General features: G+C 40.4%; 3 protein-coding genes and 1 pseudogene across 4 annotated transcripts; all 4 read left to right on the top strand.

Annotated features, from left to right (window-relative positions):
* The first annotated feature begins 815 nt into the window (after nucleotides 1-815).
* Nucleotides 816-902, top strand: B0T23DRAFT_t350 (annotated as a pseudogene). The gene has a single exon. The product of its transcript is annotated as a tRNA-OTHER (tRNA).
* A 12,861-nt stretch (nucleotides 903-13,763) lies between these two features.
* On the top strand, nucleotides 13,764-14,587 carry B0T23DRAFT_324719 (nucleolar essential protein 1; the record flags this gene model as incomplete). The annotated part of the gene is made up of 2 exons (XM_062835451.1): nucleotides 13,764-14,039; nucleotides 14,111-14,587. The coding sequence occupies 2 exons, from the start codon at nucleotides 13,764-13,766 to the stop codon at nucleotides 14,585-14,587; spliced, it is 753 nt and encodes a 250-aa protein (XP_062689016.1).
* Nucleotides 14,588-16,794: 2,207 nt separating this feature from the next.
* On the top strand, nucleotides 16,795-18,837 carry B0T23DRAFT_225674 (uncharacterized protein). The gene has a single exon (XM_062833805.1). It carries the CDS (start codon nucleotides 17,179-17,181, stop codon nucleotides 18,817-18,819), a length of 1,641 nt encoding a protein of 546 aa, XP_062689015.1. The 5' UTR covers nucleotides 16,795-17,178; the 3' UTR covers nucleotides 18,820-18,837.
* Nucleotides 18,838-20,028: 1,191 nt separating this feature from the next.
* Nucleotides 20,029-22,639, top strand: B0T23DRAFT_387642 (pyridoxal phosphate-dependent transferase). Its single transcript, XM_062837696.1, has 2 exons — nucleotides 20,029-20,376; nucleotides 20,467-22,639. The coding sequence occupies exons 1-2, from the start codon at nucleotides 20,357-20,359 to the stop codon at nucleotides 22,187-22,189; spliced, it is 1,743 nt and encodes a 580-aa protein (XP_062689014.1). The 5' UTR covers nucleotides 20,029-20,356; the 3' UTR covers nucleotides 22,190-22,639.
* Nucleotides 22,640-22,906: the final 267 nt, after the last annotated feature.

Here is a 22,906-nt window from a genome sequence, read left to right as displayed (position 1 = left end):
TCCTAAATCTACTAATAATACGCATTCTACTTTATTATTATATTTGGGATATTAAAAGTATATAGAAAAAAGGGTTGTATTCTATTTATAGAATTCTAAATTACTTAATTTAAATAATTCTATTCTTTAATAATTAAAAATGTAAATATTAAATTTATTTATTCCTATCTTTCTTCTTTATATCCTTAAATACCCTAAAGTACAATTTAACTTTAAAGTTCGCTATTTCCCTATTAAATAGGGGCTACAACCGCAATAATTACTAAAACTTAAATTAGGGCTACTAGGGCTACTAGGGCCGGATTAGCCGTATTTACTATCATACAATTAGTAACGGGGGCGCCGTCCGCGCTAAACCTTTAATATATAGTAATACCCAAACTTAAATAATTAGATTATTTACCTTAATTACTATAATTAAAATTACTTTTACAATCCTTAACTATATATTTTCCTCTACCGCAATTTATATAATTACCCTTATTATTATACTCTTAAAGGACGTCCTTATAAATTTCTATAAACTTCGCATAATCAATATATATGAAATCAAAATCCTTCTACTTATTACTATTACTATAGCCGCCCCTATTATTATTACTATTATTACTACTACTATTTATAGTAATTTAAATAGTATTATTATAAAATAACGCTCTAGTATAAATTTTTACAATACTAAAAAATAGAATAGACTATCCCTTCCAATTATTATATTTAAATTAAATAAAATAATAAGAAATTAAATTCGTTAAAGGTTTAAATACCGTCTAATATAAAAAATAAACTTTAGTAACTATATTATAATTATAATAAGGGGGATAGCTCAGTTGGGAAGATCTGAGCTTGGCCCCCTTTCGGTTTCATCCGAAAGGTCGTGGGTTCGAATCCCGCTCCCCCCCCTTTCATCCGGTTTTTCGCCGCCGGATCGGATGAAAGATCTTCCCCGCTGTCGCTCCACTAAGCGCTCTTAGAAGAAGAAGAGTATTTACAGCGAAATCAAATGTGGGGGCCCACCCTGGTCCAAAACCCTGGGTGCACGTGACTGGGCACGTGTTAAAAATCTCATCCCAATCGAAGACGCGCCGGCCTCCCCGTTCCGCCAATAGGGTTTTAGGAATTGGAACCCTACCTCCGAAATCCATTCCAGAGCCACGGTTCCGCTCGGATAGAACCCGTCTAGTCCTACGACATTGGACTAACCAACGTCATCTCACCAAAATCCCGGCCAATTAAAAATAAGACGAAGATTTCGATTAAAGAAAGTAAGACCCTACTTCCCTACCCCTACCCTGAAGATAGGATGAAAGAAGAATACCCGCTTCCGGAATGAAGAAAAACGCTACCGAAGCGTTGGGTAGGGAAGTAGGGCTTTAAGGAACCGACCAATTAGAAGCCGCGAAGTCTACCGGGACTAAAGAGATAACGTACCGAGAGAAGAGACGAAAGAAGCGACCAAGGCTCCCCGGGCCCCCTACGGTGAGGTGGGATGAAGGGTTCGGGTTAGGGTTAGGGTTGGATATAGAGAAGCTGAGGGTTTTCATCCGGATTTCAACAACACGGTTTTTCCCTTAGACTACGAACGAAGCAGCACCGCATACCCCCCTGGGTAGACTAGTATAGCTAGTTAGCGTGTATAAGACCAATATATATAATTATAATAATTCATTAACGAAACGAACCAAACTTTAAAATTCTTATAATTTAACTACTTTCTAATTTATTTAAAATTTAGTAATTCCTTTTCTATAATAGTTACTAAATTTCCTTACTTATAACATTCGTTTAAATATATTAAAAACTCCTCGCCTATTTTCTACTTCTAATAAATAGAATAATCAAAGTTATCCAAAATAAATTAATAATAATCGTTAATATTAATTTTAACTTCGCTACTAAGGTAACCCATAGTATAAAAGAATTTAGACAGTTCGTCGGGGAATTCGTATCTATCTATCAACTAATAATTATAAATAATTAAATTCTAAATGTTATAAGCATTATGGTATTTAATTATATCTATCTCTTCGCTATTAAAATATTTAAAGTTCTTATAAAATACTTTATAATAATAATTACCCGAGGGATTAAATTAGAAAAGGGCGCTGTTAAGATTTCTAAGTCCGCTGGGGCCTTTATTACCGGGGCCTTTAAAATTACTAAAGAATCTTCCGCCTCCGCTACTAAAACCACCGCCTACCACTCTAAAATTAAAGTTAATTCTCTTACTTAATCCTCTAAGGCCGCTATTGCTAAGACTATTACCTACACTATTAAAACTAAAGCCGGTTCCCTTACTTAATCCTTTAAGGTTACTATTACTAAAGATACCGCCTACCTTACGAATAACTTCTTTAATTTTATCTTCGATTATAATTTAAAATTTAGCTTTACCTCTAGCCTTAACCTTCTTTAAATCACTTTTAATAATAAAAATTATTTCTTCTATAAAGCGAAAGTCTTTACGGAAGGTTTTATTTTCCTTTTATACCTTAATTAATTCCTCCTATATAATTTTAATTATAATATGGACGTTATTATATTCCTTTCTAACTTTATTAAATATAGCGTTAACTGTATCGAATAAATTAAAAATATTTGAATAATCTATCTCCTTACCCTTAATAACTTACTATATTATTTTTATAAGCAACCTTTTCCTTCTCGGCAATTACTAATTTATATTCTAAAGAAGTATTATCTTTAAGAATTTAATTATACTAGCCCTAAAGGACCTTCAATTAATCTACGAACTATTTTTTAATATTCTCGAATTTATTAATATAATTAATAATTACTTCTATATTTTAATTAGTCCTCTTAATATATACCTTAGCATCGCACTCGTAGTCTCTAAACTTCTCCTACTCAACTATAATATTCTTATTAAATAGCTTAATCTTTTTATTAAAATAGTATAAGAATTTTATAACTTCCTCGTACCCCCTAACTTATTCTACAAATTTAAATAAAACCCGAAGGCTAATATTAAAATCATTACCGTATACTATAAATAATGTATCGAAGCCTTTAAATAATGAAAGAAATACTATAGCAAAGTCAATTTAATTATCGCTATTATAGTCTAGGTTATTAAACATTTTATTAATATAACAATTAAATTAATAGTTTATTAATAATTAGAATAGAAAAAGAGATATTCTTTATTATGTTATATAATATAATAAATATACCTTTATTATTCTAAATATTTACTTATTATTCTAAGCCGATAATATTAATATTACTAAAATCTCTAATTTACTATTAATAATTATATAATTCGCTAAAGGATAAATTTCGCAAAAACTATTTTACTATATTAGCCTCTACTAAGCTTAATTTAACCGAAATTACTTATTACACTTTAACGCAAAGGTTAGGTATAATAAAGTATTATAGGGCGTAAACAAATATTAAAGTAAGATTTTAATTATTGTACGAGGAATAAGAAGAGAATCCTATATGTGTATAAGAACTATATAGGGTATATTATAGGTCCAGGGACCGCAGCATACGTATATGTAACTACTACACTAATACATACACGTAATTACTATACTACACTTAAGTAGCTACACAGCTGACTGTACTAATATAGTATAGCACCCTCTATCTATATATAGAAATATAGCAGCAATGCTTGTAACAAAAGGATTATTTAATAATATTTTTGGCGTTGTTTATATATTTTATTACCCTTTTTTAATTAGCCCGGACGTTCTATATATTATTTTATTTTAATATATTTACTACTATCTATAGCCTTACTATATTAATATAGAAAGTACGTTTATATTTTATATTTAATAGTAGGTTGAATATAATTCAATAGTTATTGGTTATAATTACTTCAAAAAGCCCTTCCTATAAGGGCAATAATTTTATTTAGGGGCGGCTAGTAGCGAGGTTTATAATATTAAGAAGTATTTTATTTCCAGGATAGTACTATAGGGCGTTAGAGCGGTAATTATTAACGCTCTCCTTGTAATATATTTATATATATTTCGCCATTATTGTAATTTTATTGAAGATTCCTTTAAATTGTTTAGTAATTTTGCCGGTTTTGAAATATTTTGTATATTATAAATCCGAGAGGTTAGGGGGGTAGGGTTATATTAATTCGACGCTTATTTGTAAATAAAAATTATAATTAGTAAAGAAAAGGAATATACCTATTAAATCTAATTTCGTATTATTATTTACGAATTTAATAAGAGGTAGTTAATCGATTTAATTATTCTAAGTTTAATTTACGTAAGTACGAAGGTAGCGTTCTATTTTTATATTAATATATTCCGTTTATCCGTTAGTTTACTACTAAAAAATCAAGGAGGGTTGTAATATGATACTTAATTTTACGAATAATATTCTCTAAAATTATAATACGAATTAGGAACCTTTATTTAATATAATAATATCAGGTAGGCTGTAGAGAATAAGGACTTTATTTATGAAGTATTCGATAAATTCGTCGGTTATTAGTAGTTTTACTAGGATATAGTACTATATTTTAATTAATTTATCGAAAACGATAGTAATGTATTTAAATTCCTAGCCCCCTCTTTTATATAGGGTTATAAGTGTAATATAGCCTATAGCAATATTCTTTTATAGCGCGAATAATATTAATAACGGTTTTAGGAAACCTACTGGGGAAAAATAAGAATATTTCGTCTTTGTATACTATAAATATACTTTGTAATATAATTGTACTGCCTTATTTATATTTAATTAGTAAAACAATTTATTTAATATTATATATATTTTATTTTATTTTTAGTAGCCTACTAATATAGATTTGTAATAGTATCGGATTAATTGTAATTGAAGGGCGGCGTCGGAGGGGTTTAGGATTACCGTTAAGTATTTATACGCCTACGTATTAATAATATAGTATTCGGCGAATATCATTTTTTTCATTTTATACCGGATAGTTTTAAGTTACTTATAGTAATTTAGATTATTAATAGTAGTAATAACGTCCTAATAGAATATAAAACTATAGTAGTTAATTTTGATTAAATTGTCGGAGGACATTTCTTTAATATTAAGTTTATAAGAGGCAATATAATTTATAAATATAGATAGATCGAAGAGCGTTTTACTCTTAATTAATAATTGGTTATTATTTATATTGTTAAATATATCCTCCGGCTTCCGGCTAAATGTATTGGGTTGTATTTAAAAGGTATTTAATTAATATTTAATAATAAAATTAAATTAGGAAGGAAAATACAATTAATATATATATTGGCGCGTAAACTTTTTATTTATTATAAAAATTTATAAACCTTGATAATTTATCAAAATTTTAAAATTATTTTAAACGCTTTAGAGTTCCAGGGATTACTCTTCGAATATTTTAATAATAGTTAGTAATTCTTTATTGTAAATATTATAGTTATATTCGGCTATAAAATATCTTTAAGAGAAATAGGCTACTAGATAGAGGACCCCCTCGTTATTGTACTATAATAGTATATTGCTTAATATTCAATTCGAAGTATTTATTTCTACGATTGTTGGCCTTGACCAATCGAAAATCTTAAGAACCGGCCCTATAGTAAACACCTTCTTTATTTCTTCGAAGGCCGTCTATTAAGCGTCGCCCTAAAATTACGCAGTTAATCTCTTAATTAAATCGTATAAGGGGGCTATAATAATAAAGAAATAATTAATAAAATGCCTATAGGAATTTATGAAGCCTAAAAAACGCTAGAGTTACTACTTCGATTACGGTGCTTCCTATTTAGCAACGGCCTTTACTTTCTCTAGGTCTATTTCGATACTACTTAGCGTAATAATTAGCCCGAGGTATTTAGTATATTTTACATCGAATTTGTATTTATCAATATTTAATTCAAGGCCTATATTGATTATATACCTAAATATCTCCTTTATATATATCATATATTCAATTTCGTCCTTAGAATATATTAAAATATCATTAAAGCAGACAGTAGCGTAGACGTCCAAGATATTGTATAATATATTGTTAATATAATTCTAAAAAATACTTGGGGCGTCCTAAAGACCGAAAGGTAAAATAAAGAATTTGTAAAGGCCAAACTTCGTAATGAAAGCAGTAAGCTATTCGTAGCCCTCCTAAATATAAATATAATTGAATATTATAATATCATTGAGCTTTAAAAAGACCTTTGTGTAATAAATTGTATTTAATATTTCTTTAATCAGTAGGAGAGGGTAGTAAATTTAGAAAATTATATTATTAATACCGTAATAATTAATATAAATATAGATTCCGCTTTCTAACTTCTTAATTAATAATAATAGTAAAGCTACTATGGATTTGGAGGGTTGGATAAACTCTTTTTAGAGTTAATTAACGACTTATCTTTTAATAATAGAGGTTTTTATTAGGAATATTATTCGGTAATAGATATTAAGGGGCCGTTCCCTTAAAATAAATTTAATTTTATAGTTATAAATATATAAAGAAGGAAATTCTCCGGCGTCCTAATTATAGAAAGTCTTAATCCTATTCCAATATTTCTATAGGAATTTAGCTTTAATCTCCTCGTTAGTTTTAGCCGGATAATCCGCCTTTTTGTAGAATTTCTATACATCCTCCTCCGTAATTTTAATTAGGATAGCTTTGTAAATTGTTATATCTTTATCTAAATACCCTAAAAGAATTATAATAGTAGTTATAACTACGGGTCGTAATTCGTCAAACTCTATATTTCCCGTATAAATATTAATAAACCTATAAAAGTATTCGGGGAATTTAATTTTATATTATTATCCCTACCTAATATAGATGTTTTTTATTATACGTTTTATAGAATTATTGGCTGGCTTGTTTTTATAGAAGGTTAAAAGCTTTTTAAATTCTATATAAATTATAAAGTATAATTATAAATTCTTTTACTTATATAATTAATTGAATATTACGGTATTAATACTTACAATATCCGTAGGGTCGATTTACTTCATATTTACTAATAGGCGGACCTTTGTAAGTATTTTTATAGATAGAGAACCGCCCTCGTACTATAATTTCAATTTAGGTAATAAGGGGTTAATAGGGTTATTATTTTTAAATAGTAAGGTAACTATCCTTAAAAAACTAGTTACTAATTATCGTACTAATAGGAAAATAGTGTCCGGAGGGCCGGTAAAGGGTTTTTCGTTCTTCCTAAGCAATTGGAAAATACTATTATTATTTTTTTAATATTAGTAGCCGGTCGAATTATATAATTCTTAATTCTAATTAGGGGCGAGAGGCCTATTATATTCTTCTAATTTGGCTTCCTAGGCTCGGTAGCCTTATTAGGCCTATAATAAAGTACAGTAGTAATAATTATATACTTTTTATCTGGCTCCCCCGGCCTAGTAACTTTACCTGACTTGTAATAGGGTATCTTATTCGGCTCCTCTAATTTATTAGCTTTATTAAATTTGTAATAGGGTATTTTATATATCGTAGCCTCGGCTTCGTTGTTCTAAATTCCTCCTAATCGGCTTTTTATACTTTTTATAGCCTTGTTGGATTTATAATTGAATCTCTAATATTATCCGAATTTCCCGGCCCCGTCGGTAAAATTAATAGGAATTTTATATATCTTCTCAATATAATTTACTATCCCCATTTAAAGTCTTAGAGGATTTATAGGGGGAATAGCCTATTAGAATTAAATTTAAATAGTAAATTGTGATAGGTTATTTAAGGGGGTCAAAATTAAATTAAATAATATAGTATATGAAATACCCTTAAATAATAATTATTTTCGGAAATTAAAGGCTAAAGGGGAGGTCTTTATCCCTATAATATAACTATCCGTCTTTATTTAAAATTTTAAAGAGGTAGGATTCTTATTATTTATTATATTATTTCGTGTATTATTAGTCTAATAATATTAGGGAAAGAAGGAGTAGTAGTTAATATTTAGTATTATTTTTAAAATAGCCGGTAGGTTAGTAAGGAGGTATTTAGTATTATATTTACTAAAGAACATAACTTTTCTATTAGTTTATAAAATAAATAATTCGTAGCGCTTTAACTAAAGTAAGCCCAAAATTACCAAATAGGTTAGAGAAAGGTTATATACTAGGAAGGTAACGTTTTCTATATAATACTTAATAAGGAAGTTCATAGTTAGCCCTTCGATAATAAGGCCCTTTATAATATTGTCGGCTAATATAAATTTTTGAGGCCGAACGAACTTAAAAGTAGCAAAGCAGTTTTATTTTATAAAAATATAATTTTGAAAAGTAAGGGCTAAATAGCTATTATCTATAAATATAATATATAATATTTTATATGATTTAAGTAAGAGATAAAAAAAGGAATATTAATTCTAAATAAAATTATTCAATAAATCAATAATTGTTATTTTTAGTCGTTTAGTATTACCCTAGGGTTTCTCCTATATGGGATTTTATTACCTCTATAGGCGATTATCTATAAAGTTTAACAATTTCCCTAACTATTAGCGTTTAGTATATTATACTTATCTTTATTACCTTCGCCTCCCTTAGCGCTAGTAATACGGAGGTTAGTATTATTATAACTTCGCTAGCCGGAGGAGGGTCGGCTAGCCTTAAAATAGGAATTATACCCTCTATAGCCGCCGCGGCCTCTATAGCTTCAGTAATTATAGTTATTATAAGAATTGGTAAATTATGGGGATTTACCGCTATAATCAATATTATTCTTATAATCGCGTATAATATAATTATCCTAGCTATACTTTCTATAAAAACCTTCCTTTATCCGTTAGTTAATAATATTAGAATGAATAGCCTAGAATATATAAATCGTATTAAAATTTATAGTATCGCCGCTTTAATTAATAATATAATCCTTAGAATTATTTCCTCCTTCAACGGAATCATTATTATTATTATTCCTACTCAACTTATTAATTTATAATTAGTTTATTTTAGTATAATATTTATTGTTTTCTAAATAATGTATTAAATCCCTATAAAGAGATAGCTACCCTTCGAAATTATTATTTCCCGGATACTAGTATTAATTAAAAATTATAATATAAAGTTTAATTGAAATCTTATTCCGGAAGTAATAAATCTTTATGGCTTTATTAAATTAATAACAATTAACTATTTTAATAAATTCCGTTTCGAAATCGGAGAAATATCTATTACTTTACTTAAATTTATTAAAGCACTACGTAATATCGAATTTCAAGTCGATATTATCGTAATAAGAATTTAGGAATTTAATGAATTTCCTATTAATTTACTATTTTTATTTATTAAATATATTGAATCTAAATAAAATAATTATTAAATCCTTCTTAAGGGTAACGGTTACTTTAGAGCCTAGTAGATAATTAGTGTAAAGAATCTTAGTACGCTCGTTAGAGAAATAGAAATAGTCTAGCTTCTATATTATAAAAATCCTACTTTCCTAAATAATATACGCCTTATTATATAGAATAGGGTTCTTTTAATTAACTGAAATAGGTTTAAATTGGAGAATGACGCCTTCCTAAAAATAATTATAATTTCGAAAGGAACCTTAATAGTATTAACCGTATAAATAACCTCCGGGTTATTTTTCTAACGAATTTCTACCTTCCGCGTTTAATCTTCCGCTAGTACAATTATTTTCGTTTCTATTTATACCCTAATTAATTATAGTAATATTTAATTTTATTAAAATATTATTGAAATTCGTCTTAAACTCTTTACTTTTAGTTCTTTCAATATAGAATAAATTTTCGAATTCTGTAAATTAATTTGTAAAACTATTATTAAAGAAATTGAATATTTAGATTGTTTGAATAATTAGGGAAATAACGGAACGGAAAGTATTATTGTTCGTTAAAATAATAGTATCGATAAGGGATCCTCCAAGAGTTTAAAGAGGTTTAGATTTATTCTTTATAATAATATTAATAAAGTATTTAATAATATAATTACATAATATACTTTCTAATATAATTAAATAAATATCTTAATTTATTAGTAGGTTAGAATTCCCGGGCTTGCTATTTTAAAGAGTATTTAGAATATTAGTATCTTTGTTTAATACTTCTAAGAGGGTACCTTCGTTAGTAATAATAATATTATTATTAAGAATTATAGGCTCTATTAAATTCGGTGGGTTATAAGATTTTTTAGCAATTAATAGTATTGTAGGATAGTACTAAAATATATATTTCCTCCTTGTAGTGAAGTACGCTTATAGTATAATAATAAGGTATAATTAATTATTATAGAGTAAGGCGTTATTGAATATATAGCGTAGAATATAATTTGTGTAATTGTATAAGGAAGAAGGGAAATTATAGAATTTGTATATAGCGGCTTATCCTATATAGGCGAGGATGAGCCGTATTTTTAGCATACGTGACCGGAGCCTCCGGGAGCGTATAGCCAATTAGGGGGCCCGCGTAGGCCCAATAGCCACTATAGCGGTAGTAAGGCTGAATGGATTAGCTAATTAGAGAGCGTGTATTAACTAGCAATTATAATTATAGTAATGCCGTGACCAAATGACAGTCACAGGCTAGCCTTGTAATACAATATAATAATATCCCCTACTTATTATTATAACATAATTTCTATATAATTTTTATTATAATAAGTAGAGTATTTGCAAAATAGGAGGCTAATGTGTAGACTAGTAGCAGACATTTAAGATACTAGAAGATACTGAGGGGCTAGAAAAGTAAGTTGCCGAGTCCTGATATGGAGGTATAAGTGTTCACTCCTCCAAAATTTAACACTTGTTAATGTAAAAACTTAACTATTATTATTGCAATTAGCAGTTAGCAGTCCTAGTATAGATTGGTAAGTCTTGCACTCAACTAGTTGTGCAATAAGTAGGGTGCTAGTATTGAAAAAAAGGGAAGAGTTACAAAAGGAGGGACAATACCTTGAAGATGGTTGTAAGGCAGGACACGACTATTTACACGATCTAATAGGCTGAAACTGCCTACTTTCAAGGAGAGAAGAGCTAGCAGAAGAGATCTAAACACCCGCACACATCAAAAACCTCTTATAAAAGCTCAAAACCACCAGAATCACTTAAAGCCTCCCCTACCTTCCCCACTGTCTAATACCCTCGTTTGAGTACCACGCTAACGAACTTACCAGGACTGATGTGTACGGTAGGTAGATGCAAGAGTCGTCCTTGTGCGTGATCTGTGTAGACACCGAGTCCAATGCCGCCGTTCAAAGCTCCGGATCCCGACTGGCGTTCACACTCGCATTAAACAAGCTTTTGCGGGATATCCTGATGAGGAGAAACAGGGCGTATCTACCTGGCTCGTCTAGGACAAATAACCGTGGACTCCAGAGCATAATGTCATCGGCAACTTGACAAGACACCAACGAGAATGTATGGCTTTAATGACTATTGGGGACCATGACCAATGACCCAAGAGGACGAATGAAAGGAATAAGAGTAATTGGAGGAATCATGCAACTCGTCTTAGTGTTCAAGGCAATGACATGGTCTTGGTAGTCTGGCCCGGCTGCAGTCTATGTTAATTTGTCCTGGACGAATTCAGTCTCACTTCTGACTCCAGAGGCTGCGCAAAATTCCACCGAGCTTATCGTGGTGTGTCAAGGATCTGCTGTCCTGGACTCCCGGTAGGGCTCATAATCGCGAGACGGCCCGCAGCCCTACCTACCTAGTGTGCATGTCTACTTCCATGTGTAGCGGCGCCCAGCCGAGCTTCTAAGATCGGGGTTGAGAGAGCAGAATGATACGTAGATCTTCCGGTTCGCATAGCTTGCATGTAAAAGTGCAGTACGCCGCCCATGTAAGCCGCCCTTCCCTTCTGCTTCTGTGGTCGGTCCCGGGTCTCACGAAGCCGAAGCTTGACACTTTGCAGCCGTCTCAGCGGTGCTTATTACGGGCCGTGTTTCTTGGAAGGCCGTACGCAGAAGTAGCGTACAAATAGGTAGCGCTCCCTGACCCTATGATGTTAAATGGTCCCTTGCGATGCCGATTGATGGCGGCTGGACCAGGGTGCTTCTCCAGAAACAACCCCGACGTCGGCCGAGGAGTACCTACCTTAGGTAAGGTAGGTACCTTACCTACCTATCCTAATCCCCGCCATATCCAGGCAGAGCAATTGGGAAGGCGCGCTGTGCGCTTAGTAGAGAAGCTATAAGAACTTGGAATTTTGGGGCTTCTGGTAGCTACCTACTACCTACATAGTAGATAGTAGCTTTTTTCCTAATCAACCGCCACCTGATTCCCAAAAGAACCCCTTATCCTGCATGAAGCAATTCACAAACGTCGGGCCTTCCCCTGCGTACCCGTGCCTCGCCTCCACTTTTCCTGGATCTCGCCAGCTCTCCGCCAGCACGCTCCATTGGGCGTTTGCTGCACAATGGCCGGGCTTGTCGGCGATTGGCTGGCGTGTTGCAGAGAGACAAGATGCCAAAACACGATCCATAAATCCCCACGGATGAATGATATAGTTCAAGATTGTGCAGTCCATTTGAAAGAATCATTAGCCCGTAAGTTTCCATGTTACTTCAGTAGGTACTGCGTGATATATGCGTAGTATGGAAATCAACCTAGAAGAGCCACAGGCATAGTCGGACACAAGGCATTGGGTAAGGCGTGAGAGGTGTGTTGTTCTGTGCAATATGTGCAATTATCTTGTCCCTTCGCGTTACTGGTGGTTGCGAACGTGGGCGCAGGATATTGAAACGACCATCTGTCTGGAACCCTGAAGTGCAACGCCTTACTCGGATTCCTGGGGGGTCACCGCCGACCATCAGGGGCGGATAAACCGACTGTAACTCTATTCCAACCCGCCTGTGTGGGGCCAAGGTCTCCACGTATAAATCATCTGCCAGCAACCCAGATCATGCAAACGGTGATTTTGAGCTCTCGTTGTCGTTGTTCCAAACGATGCTTTCTCGTGAGGACTGATGGTTGCCGGCGCGCGATATTAATGCCAAGCTTGGGGTAGGGGCTGACTGCTCTCAGTTCGTATGGCCCCACACAGTCGGTTTATACAGGTCGTGTTATCGGGCTTCGTGAACATATAAAAGGGCACGTGCGCCCGCGCACCCGCGCTCTGGGCTCTCGTCTCGTTCTTCCTTCAACTTTTCCGCTTCAATCTTGCCATCAAGGGTCCATTTGGTTTTCCATCGTTGTCTTTGCTCCGTGCTCCCCTGCCACCATGTCGTCCGGATCATCTTCCCCAGAACACCCCCGTGCTGGCAAGCGGCCTCGTAAGTACCCTCCTCGACCTCTTCATCTCTTCTATGTCAGATAATCACATTGGTTTGGGCCCTGAATGCGAGGGGTTGCGACGCTCGAGGTATAAGTTTTTCGGAGGTTTGAAAGGCGGGCTTGAGTGTTCCCAAGCTGTATTGCTGCGTTGCGTCCCGGTTCCGTTGTTGCCAAGCATCATAGCGCATGCGCAGCGCAGAGGACCAAAAAAATCAAACGAAAAAAAATCGACGGGAACACCATGACGGGAAATACGCTGCAAAGACGTACTACTGTACACGGAAAGAGGGGCCCGGGAAGCCTGGAACTTTGGTACCCCACTCTCTTTTGACTGATCGCCAATGGTGGCCAATGCCATTTCGTTTTTTTCGCTCGAAAACTCGAAAGGCCGTCCCGTCCCTAGCACCATCACGACGACCATATCAGCAACTATCATCAAACCTACTGTTTCTACCAGCGCCGTCGCCCTACCATTCCTCCTCTACCTGCCGTTGCCCCCGGACATTTGGTTATCCGATTATTGAGTGAGCTTCAGGTTTTCAACATGTCTAACCACGACGTGACCATGGCAGGCACCCAGTCGCTCCCTCCTCCGGCACTGCCCCAACTCGTCGCTGAGCAGCACATGCCCATCCCACCTACCGACAAGGATACTAAGAGGCTCATTGTGGTACTCTCCAACGCCAGCCTCGAGACCTACAAGGCGTCCCACGGCGGCTCTGGCCGCATGGGCATGCAGCGAGAGGAAAAATACTCGCTCCTCAATAGCGATGAGCACATTGGTGTCATGCGCAAGATGAACAGAGATATCAGTGACGCTCGCCCCGACATTACTCACCAGGTTGGAAAAACTCCCAGTCTGCATTCAACATGCGGATACTGCTACTGACACTCGCCATTTTTGTTCCCTAGTGCCTCCTCACGCTTCTCGATTCGCCCGTCAACAAGGCCGGAAGGCTGCAGATCTATATCCAGACCGCCAAAGGGGTCTTGATCGAGGTCTCGCCTGCTGTCCGTATACCCCGCACTTTCAAGCGCTTCGCTGGTCTCATGGTCCAGCTTCTCCATCGTCTGTCCATCAAGGGAACCAACTCACAGGAAAAGCTCTTGAAGGTGATTCAGAACCCTATTACGGACCACCTGCCTCCCAACTGCCGCAAGATTACGCTCAGCTTCGACGCCCCCGTTGTGCGCGTCCGCGAGTACATCGACACATTGGGCGAGAATGAGAGCATTTGCGTCTTTGTAGGCGCCATGGCGAAGGGTGCCGATAACTTTGCGGATGAGTATGTCGATGAGAAGATTTCCATCAGCAATTATAGCTTGTCAGCCAGCGTAGCGTGCAGCAAGTTCTGTCACGCCGCTGAGGATGCGTGGGACATCATCTAATCGACAACCAAACCGTGGTGGGAAATATGGAGGGATGGGTGAAAGGTCTGTTTGCCTTTCTCACGCGTGAGAGAGGCTGCGGGGGCTTTGGCCAGCTTCGTGATACAACATCGCGATTTTGCGGGCTAGAGCTTCCGGAACTTGGGTCGCCTGTGATTGCGCTGTCGCTGTTTTTGCAACCAAAACATGGGGCGTTCAACAACGGACTCAAGACGCTTTCATCGTCTACGCAAGACCATTCAACCTGGCTTGCCTTCCCTCCTCTCCTTTCGTCATATACTCTTCTTCACCTCTTCCTGGCTCTTTCATACGTCCATTCTTAGGCTAGTCAATAATATCTTCTTGCGGATACTAAGTTCTCGGGTCAAGTGAAACGCAATTTTTTGTCGAGCGAACGCTTGTCATGTGCCATATCAACTCAGACATTGCCATGACGGAAAGCAGGGCAAGTAGCGACTTGCCCAGTTAGTATCAGTGGTGGAGAATGGGAAGTGACGCACGGGAACCATGTTTTGTCATCCTTCTTTTTTCCTTACACGACATCAGCACTACTACCTAGTAGCCATCTACTATCAGGTCAGTGTTTTCGTGGGTCGCTCGTTTTTCGGACTGCGACGCCTCACTACCCTCCTCTCCTTCCCAACGCCTTTCTTCTCCCAAATTCAGCATTTGCAAAACAATGTGTCTCCCTTGCTGCGTAAGCTCGTTTGATTTCATTTTCACGTGCCTGTATCTCTTTCCATGGCCATTTGAAAGCCTGACGAATAGTGCCGTGTACTCGCAATGTACAAGAAGCGTACAGGCCTTGATGTATCTCACATAGCAGTCTACATTCGGCCAATAAACCGCGGAAAGTAACACCCTGGGCATTGGCATTTGGCCACTGGGTCTTCAGACCGATTGGATCATGGGCTGCAGGACCATGTACCTGTGGATATGAAATGATTATCCCAGTTGCCGTCAGCCTGGTATTTACTCCCGAGACTGTTCATATGAACGCGCACTGGAGCATTCCTCGCCTTTGCTGTGTCTTGCAAATTTGTGAATTGGATCTTTTGGTTTTGAATGATCTACAATGCTTGTGCGCCAGGAACACACAACCCAGTGGTAACAAGAAAGTTGTGTAAAATGTAGTGTTGCTATCACTTTCTGCAAAAAAAAAAAAAAAAAAAAAAATCTTAATATTTTGATATTCTTCATTCAAGAAAACCCAAAAACTTTTTGTAAGACTTAAGACCGAGCACGTCGTTCAGTTTCCGGTGTAGTTGGGTTTGGGTGTTGGGACATTTTTTTTTGCATCGTTTGACATGCTAATCTTACACTCACCACGGTACGCTCACCACAAAACGGCCAGGCTGATTCGGGTACGAGAAGCCTTACATTACACTACATACAAGCCTTCGACTTGGGCACCCCGGCACCCAGGCACCGAAGCGTTTACCGCAACCGTGGCGATGCATACCAGACCATAAGGATGGCTTGTCAGGCGGCGGCACAGTCGTGACCGTCAGTGAGCGGCAACGGCCAGCAGTTGTCCACGGACAATCCTGCAGTGCGAGTGCAAATCAGTTCCCATCAGATCATCAAAGGGGAGAAGCTGGAAAAAGTAGGAATGTTCTTGCAAGGTTGCATTTGCCTAAAAGGGCGGAGATGGGTTTTCGCCAATGGAGATTCTCCCGCCCTCGATCGCCAGTCAGCCAAGTCAGGCCGGATGGCCGGGTCGCGTTAGGTTCGCTGTCTTGCCTCCCATCACCACCAACCACAGGACTGCATACTTTGGCAGTTCGGGATGCTCTTTTCCACTATACGCTGCAGTGACTTGATATCTCCACGGATGAGCCCGAAAATAGGCGCCTGGGACCCACAATTACCATGAAACTGCCATTACCGCCTCATGAGAGGGGAGTTGAAGCGCATCAGCCCCAAAGGGGATATGCCTTTCCACTTACCTACATTTGCGACCTGCTCTGCCACTCTTCCTCCAACTTGCTACCAACATGACTAACTGCTGAACATACGTGGACGAATCCAACCGCTATCCGACCGTCAAGTCATTTCGCCAAGCAGCAATTGCTATCTGGCCGCCCTTCTGCCCACCACTGGACGTCGCTTATCCCGCCCTACACCATCTGTTTATGACAAAACCCGGACCGGTGAGAAGGGTCTCTGCTTCACAAGTCACCTCCTCCAACACGTCTTCGATCTCCTCGCTTTTTCCATAACGTACCCTTGCGGCGGTACTTGAGAGTACAACTAGACCTAACCACCACGGATACGCCTCACAGCCCCTGGCCTAAAGTGCTTGGATTCGTGAGCCGTGAGCGGCAGCACATCCCTCCCTGTCTTGATCGCCTACTCGCGCCGCGGTACTCCAGCGGTGCCTCAACGGTGCTTTGAGGGTTCCTGTTAGCTCAGCGACCTTCGATACCTCGGACCCTCAAAAGATTGCCACATATTGACTTCATCTTCAACACCGGGGCTGTACATCAAATTGAGGGGTGGGCATCGATCAGCAGTTTTCAAACGTTAGGGAGCTGCACGCCTTCGCTCATTCCGTGGGTGGCCAAATCTTCAAAAACACATCAGTCAAGATGCTTCCCTTCCTCGAAGTCTCTCATCTCTCATCCTCCGCACCCTTTTACGCGGCCATCATAAAGAATATTGGCCTGAGATATCTGAGTGAGGAGGACGGACCCCTACCATCCATCACCTACGGCCATCCGTCACGCGACAAACCTGTATTTCAGATTCGTGAAGTTGACCCGCATCGGGCCTTGAGACTCTCACATATTTCCCTTTCTGCCCCTTCTGCGGTCGCAGCCGACGAAGCTTTTAGTTGCGCGCGCCGAGCTTCACCAGACGCCAGTGAAAAACCACTGCGGCACCCTGCTGATTCCCGATCAGCTGCTACAACCCCCAAGGCCCATAGGAGTGTAACTCGAGCCGGCGACCTCAAAATCAACGTCACTGACCCTGACGGCAACACCATGGAGATCGTATATCAGCCTTTCGAAAGCTACCCGTCCCATCACGGTGGCACAGCCACACGGTACCAGCAGTCAGCCGATGAAGAACCAAGTCGAGTCCTCCTGTGGAAATACGATACAAGAGGTTTAGAGCAGCGCCCAGGTGCAGCGTCGAATCCATCATACCCGGGATCAAACCTTCCTTCGTGTCACCGGCGTTCGGCTGAGGTTGAAGACGATGATCGACATGCTTCCAGGTGGGGTCACGTGACGAGGACGGCCTCTTATGCTCCCACTCTCCCAACCAGGCACAACTCCGGAGGCATTAGTCCAAGTACGGTTGTGAGTACCATTTTGGGCGCCGCAGCCGCCGGTGTGGTGGGAGGTGCTTTGTACAGCATATCCAAGGCTGAACGCTCACGCTCGTCGCGTGATGATCATGAGCCGCCATCGTTTTCACGCCGCTGTAGCCATCAGGAGGGGCATGTAGAAAAGTACTCTGGAAAACTTTTGGAGCCTAGGACACGTTATGTGGAAGTGGACCGGGCAGTGGACAAGGTTCGCTTACCTGATGAGCATCTGCATACCTCTGGCAGTGCTTCCCGGGCAGGACCGCGGCCGGAGTACATTACTAGATACAGCAGTTATGCGGGCACTTCGCGAAGCAGAGATGTGGACGACGGCTTTGGAGATGGCTTGGAGGACGTTCGAGGCCGTCATATGACCCCGCGGTCTCGCGGCTCTCCTCGGGACCGCAGCGAGGCGGAATACGGACGACCTCCCGTGGGTATCTCATCGGATCACCACCACCTTCAAAGCTCAAGAGGCGCAAAACACCCGCCAATGGTGCAGCGAAGCTACACTTACGACACGAGTACGCCAGAACGGGATGGCTATGCGTCAACAAAGAGTCATCGATCATCAAGTATCATCCGCGGTTCTCCGGTTGAAGAGGCCTACACAGTCAGACGCTCCAAGTCAGGCACCCGCGTGAAGACGACCACTGTCAAAGCCGGTGGCAGTCCATTGGGAAGGTCTGGCGCTTATGGTTCGAGCCGTGATGGGGGTTTGCCTAGAAATGCTTCGGGTAGCTTGAGCGAGCTCGTCACACCTCATGAGATTCTGCTACCGCCCGACACCCCCGGTGTTCAGTCCACAAAGTGGGACAATGAGGTAGAGGACCAAGAAGATGCCGATAGTATCGTACCCAGCGACAGCATCAGCTGCGTGGGGACTCGCAGGAGCGGTCGAGCATACTACAATTAAGCCGCGCGCCGGCAGGTGGGTTCACAATGGACAACCTAAGCATAGAAGAATGTCATAAGAGTCGACTTGCGCCGCATAGGGAGCATATCCTGAAAATAAGTAAAAAAAAAAAAAGTTTCTGTGTTCAACTTGCATCGGTCATCTTCTGCGGCCTTACGTCTATGGATGCCCAAGATGTAGGGCATGTGAGATAATGGTATGGCGATAGGCAGACCATGGCCAGTCATGCTCGTAATGGACAAAAGGGCGGGCGAACCAGCACTGCGACAAATCGTAGGGAACTAGTGCTATCCGTGATATGTAAAACATAGAAAGGCTATTACCGTTGTCCAGAAACGAGTTGGCTAGAATATTATATTTATATCCAGTCCTGCTCGATGTACCTTTGTTTCATCATGGGAGCGCCTCGCGTTTGACGGGCGGTTGGAAGTCGGCTGGTCGGCAGGCAACGGCCGGCAGGGGCAGAACAGAAAGATACTCCCTCATCTTCTTTGCACCTTCCGTCACCGATCTACGGCGTCAATGTGTAGGTCACAGTAGGCGTTCGGGCGGGGCGTGGACCCATCTTCTATGGGGTGGAGACTGTGGAGATTCCGTCATGTCGGTTTCGCGCCGCGGCCCGGGTACCTAAGTACCTACATTGACCTTGTAGGCGGAGGGTATGAACGTATGCTGCATGATATAACAATGCAGCGTTATGGATAATAAGAATCTCCTGCAGAGCAAGGTGTATCCGGTAGAGAAGGGGAGACTTGCGAAATGTAGTTTAGGCTGTGAGAAGGACCAGTCTATCAAGGAAATGTCAATTGCGACCGTCTCTGCCAGAAACATTCTTCACATGATTTACACAGTACTGGCAGTAGAGAGAGTACATACTAAGAACGATCGTCACCGCTAGCTTAGATCTAACTCCGTGATTGATTGGATACGACAACAAGTACAGATACTTGAAAGCCTCCGATACTCGGCATCGACGAGTCACTCCTTAGCGACCAAATTCCATCTCAGATCTCGCTCACTTGGCTCACTTGGTTGCTCACTCGACATCTCCCTTTACTCATTCCCTTGCTCAGAACTAATAGGGAGGTAGAGATAAGTTAGGTCAAATTATCAAGGACACACCTAGTTTTATGTTAGCCATGTTCTTGGGGCTTGCCCTTGCCTCACTATCTTTAAGCGGTAATTGTGACCCAGCTAACGGAAAGACAGCATCTATTAGGCCAGGAACCAATAGGGAAGGTCCTCACACCAGCGCGAAGCAAAAGTATAACATTCACGCAGCATCACCACTCATCTAACTACTTATCCGCACTCATCTGGCACTCAGTTACGTACACCATGCCTCCCTTCGAGCTTGGGGACTCTATACCCTCGGAGACCGCTCATGTATGCACCCATTCCCCAGCACATACAGTTACCACCATTACAATACCTCGTTCTGACCTCAAGTTGCTGTCTCTAGGCCGTGAGCGTCTCACTCCCAACCTGGAGTGCCAATGTTGGCTATGAGGAGGGCCAGGATTGGGTGGTGAAACGCATGGCAACGGGGTATCCTCGGTATGTGGGCACCTGTCCTCCAGACATCATGATCACTACAGTCGGAGTATCTCGATCAGCACTACAGTTGTACTGACCGACCTGTGTCAGCTTCTTCATCCATCGGACCATTCAGGCCTTTGCTGCTGACATTGTGGCCACGCATGTCAGTACCAAGGCCAAGCGAACTAGTGATATCACAGCCATGCTTTTCCCGACGCCGACCATTGCCTCTCGCTGCGTTGATTTCATCCGCTCGCGGGCACCTGTTGATGTCTGCAGCAACATTGAGGTCGTCAACCTCGTTCTTGATATGTCAGATCCCGAGGCGCGTGCCCTGGAGCCCCTTTGTCCATCCATCTCTGCTGTCATCATGCCACAGGACGGCTTTCCATTCGCAAAGCAGTACTGGCAGCATAGTGGAGATGGCGTTTCTAGCCGTCGGGCTGAGTTCTGCCACGGTTTGTTCAAAGACGGCTTGCTGCGTCCTGATATCGAACTCCGTAATGCGGCTGTCTCTGCAGCAAAGCCGTGTCGCGGTCCCAAGCGCTATCAGCGGCAGGCTTCGCTTGACGCTGGAGGAAACCAACAAACGATAATGCACGGCCATGTCCACAGGGCTACCGGAGAGACTGCGATGATCCAAGAGACTTCCCGTTTTCTAGAAGAGCGTTTCGGCAGAAACCTCGACCTCTCCTTTGTCCATCCCGCCAAGTCTGCCATCAAGAGACGAATTGCCGGAGCACTGCGGAGTGCCGACCATGACCTTGGCGGTTCCCCTTCGCTATCAGAAAAGCAGATGAGTTCCAACACCCGCGGCATCGCCAATCTTCGCGAGGAAGACATCTATCTCTTCCCATGCGGAATGAACGCCATTTTTCATGCCCACAGAGCGCTGTATTCCATTCGAACCCCGCCGGGCAGCACGCCGCTAAAGAGCGTCAACTTTGGCTTCCCTTACGTCGATACGCTCAAGATTCTGGAGAAGTTCAACCCTTCTGGTGCGTTATTCTACGGCCACGGGTCCAAGTCCGACCTCGACGACTTGGAGACTCGACTCGAGTCCGGAGAGCGGTATCTCGCTCTTTTCTGTGAATTTCCGGGCAACCCCTTACTCACTTGTCCCGACCTGGTCCGTATTCGGGAGCTGGCGGACAAGTACGAGTTTGCCGTTGTTGTAGACGAGACTATTGGCACTTTTGCGAATGTGAATGTCCTCCAGTTCGCGGACATTGTTGTCAGCAGTCTCACAAAGATTTTTAGCGGCGACTGCAACGTCATGGGTGGCGGTGCTATATTTAACCCTAATTCACGATACTATTCAGCCCTGAAATCCTTCGTCCAGCAACAATTGGAGGACACATACTGGCCCGAGGATGTCATCTTCATGGAGCGCAACAGCAGAGACTTCGTCGCGCGCATAGACCGAGTCAATGCAAATGCCGAAGCCATTTGCCGCGTCCTCAAAGATCATCCGCTCGTCAAGACTCTCTACTACCCCAAGTACAACGATTCACGGGCCAACTATGAAGCGGTCAAGCTGCCACAAGGAGGCTACGGTGGCCTTATCTCAGTGGTCCTCAAAGGGAAGAAGCAGGCTGTGGCCTTTTACGATGCGATCGAAACGGCCAAGGGTCCGAGCTTGGGAACCAACTTCACATTGACTTCGCCCTATGTGCTCCTGGCGCATTATCAGGAGCTTGACTGGGCTGAGCAGTATGGTGTTGACAGGAATTTGATACGGATCAGTGTCGGGCTGGAGGGAACAGATGAGCTTATCAATGTGTTTACCAGAGCACTGAAAGTTGCCGAGGAACAATCTCAATATCCTTGAAAGTAAGGATAGGTAGCGAATGCTTACAGATGTAAACATGTCCAGCTGGGTCTCTGGTAGGAAGAGGAGTGAAATGATACAACCATTGTGTTCTCTTCGCATGTCACACATTTGTCCTTTGCCGCTAACACATACCTACACTTTGGCAACTATATACTACTCGACTGGGTCCCATCTGCCTAGGGAATCGGATCTTAACCTGCTGAACATCAGCCGAGAATTTCCCACATCCATGTAAGGCTGAGTCGGGCTTCACACAATTGAAATCAGATACAATCAAAGCAAGCCACCCTGTAACCCAGTAAAGCAAACCGAGCACTACAACAACGCAATCTTGAGGTCAGATTTGATTTATTTAATTTGCGTGTCTGTTTTGTTAGAGGCATAAGGTTTCTGCAGTGATATAACTCTTCGATATATACACGATGATTTTGGCTGTAGGCTGTCGGGTGTAAATATTATAAAACTAATCATAGAAATTTCCTATATCGGTAGAGAAACCGTGATACTCTGGAGTATGGTGAGGAATCGTGGTTTTATTTTACCCTGTTTATGTGGCAGGAAAAGATCATGATCCGAAGCTAATCTACGTAACAATTCAATTACACCCCCAACAACGTAAATCTGACTTCAAGATAGCCCAAAATAATTCAAATCAGACCCAGATTTGGATTGATTTGCTTTGTGTGAAGCGCTGACTGGCCGACCAAGTTCCCA

This window comes from Neurospora hispaniola (genome assembly GCF_033458365.1).
Source record: "Neurospora hispaniola strain FGSC 10403 chromosome Unknown B0T23scaffold_8, whole genome shotgun sequence".
NCBI classification, from domain to species: Eukaryota; Fungi; Ascomycota; class Sordariomycetes; order Sordariales; family Sordariaceae; genus Neurospora; species Neurospora hispaniola.
The sequence above is the reverse complement of the archived record's forward strand: the minus strand, read 5'-3'. Positions and strand labels throughout refer to the sequence as shown.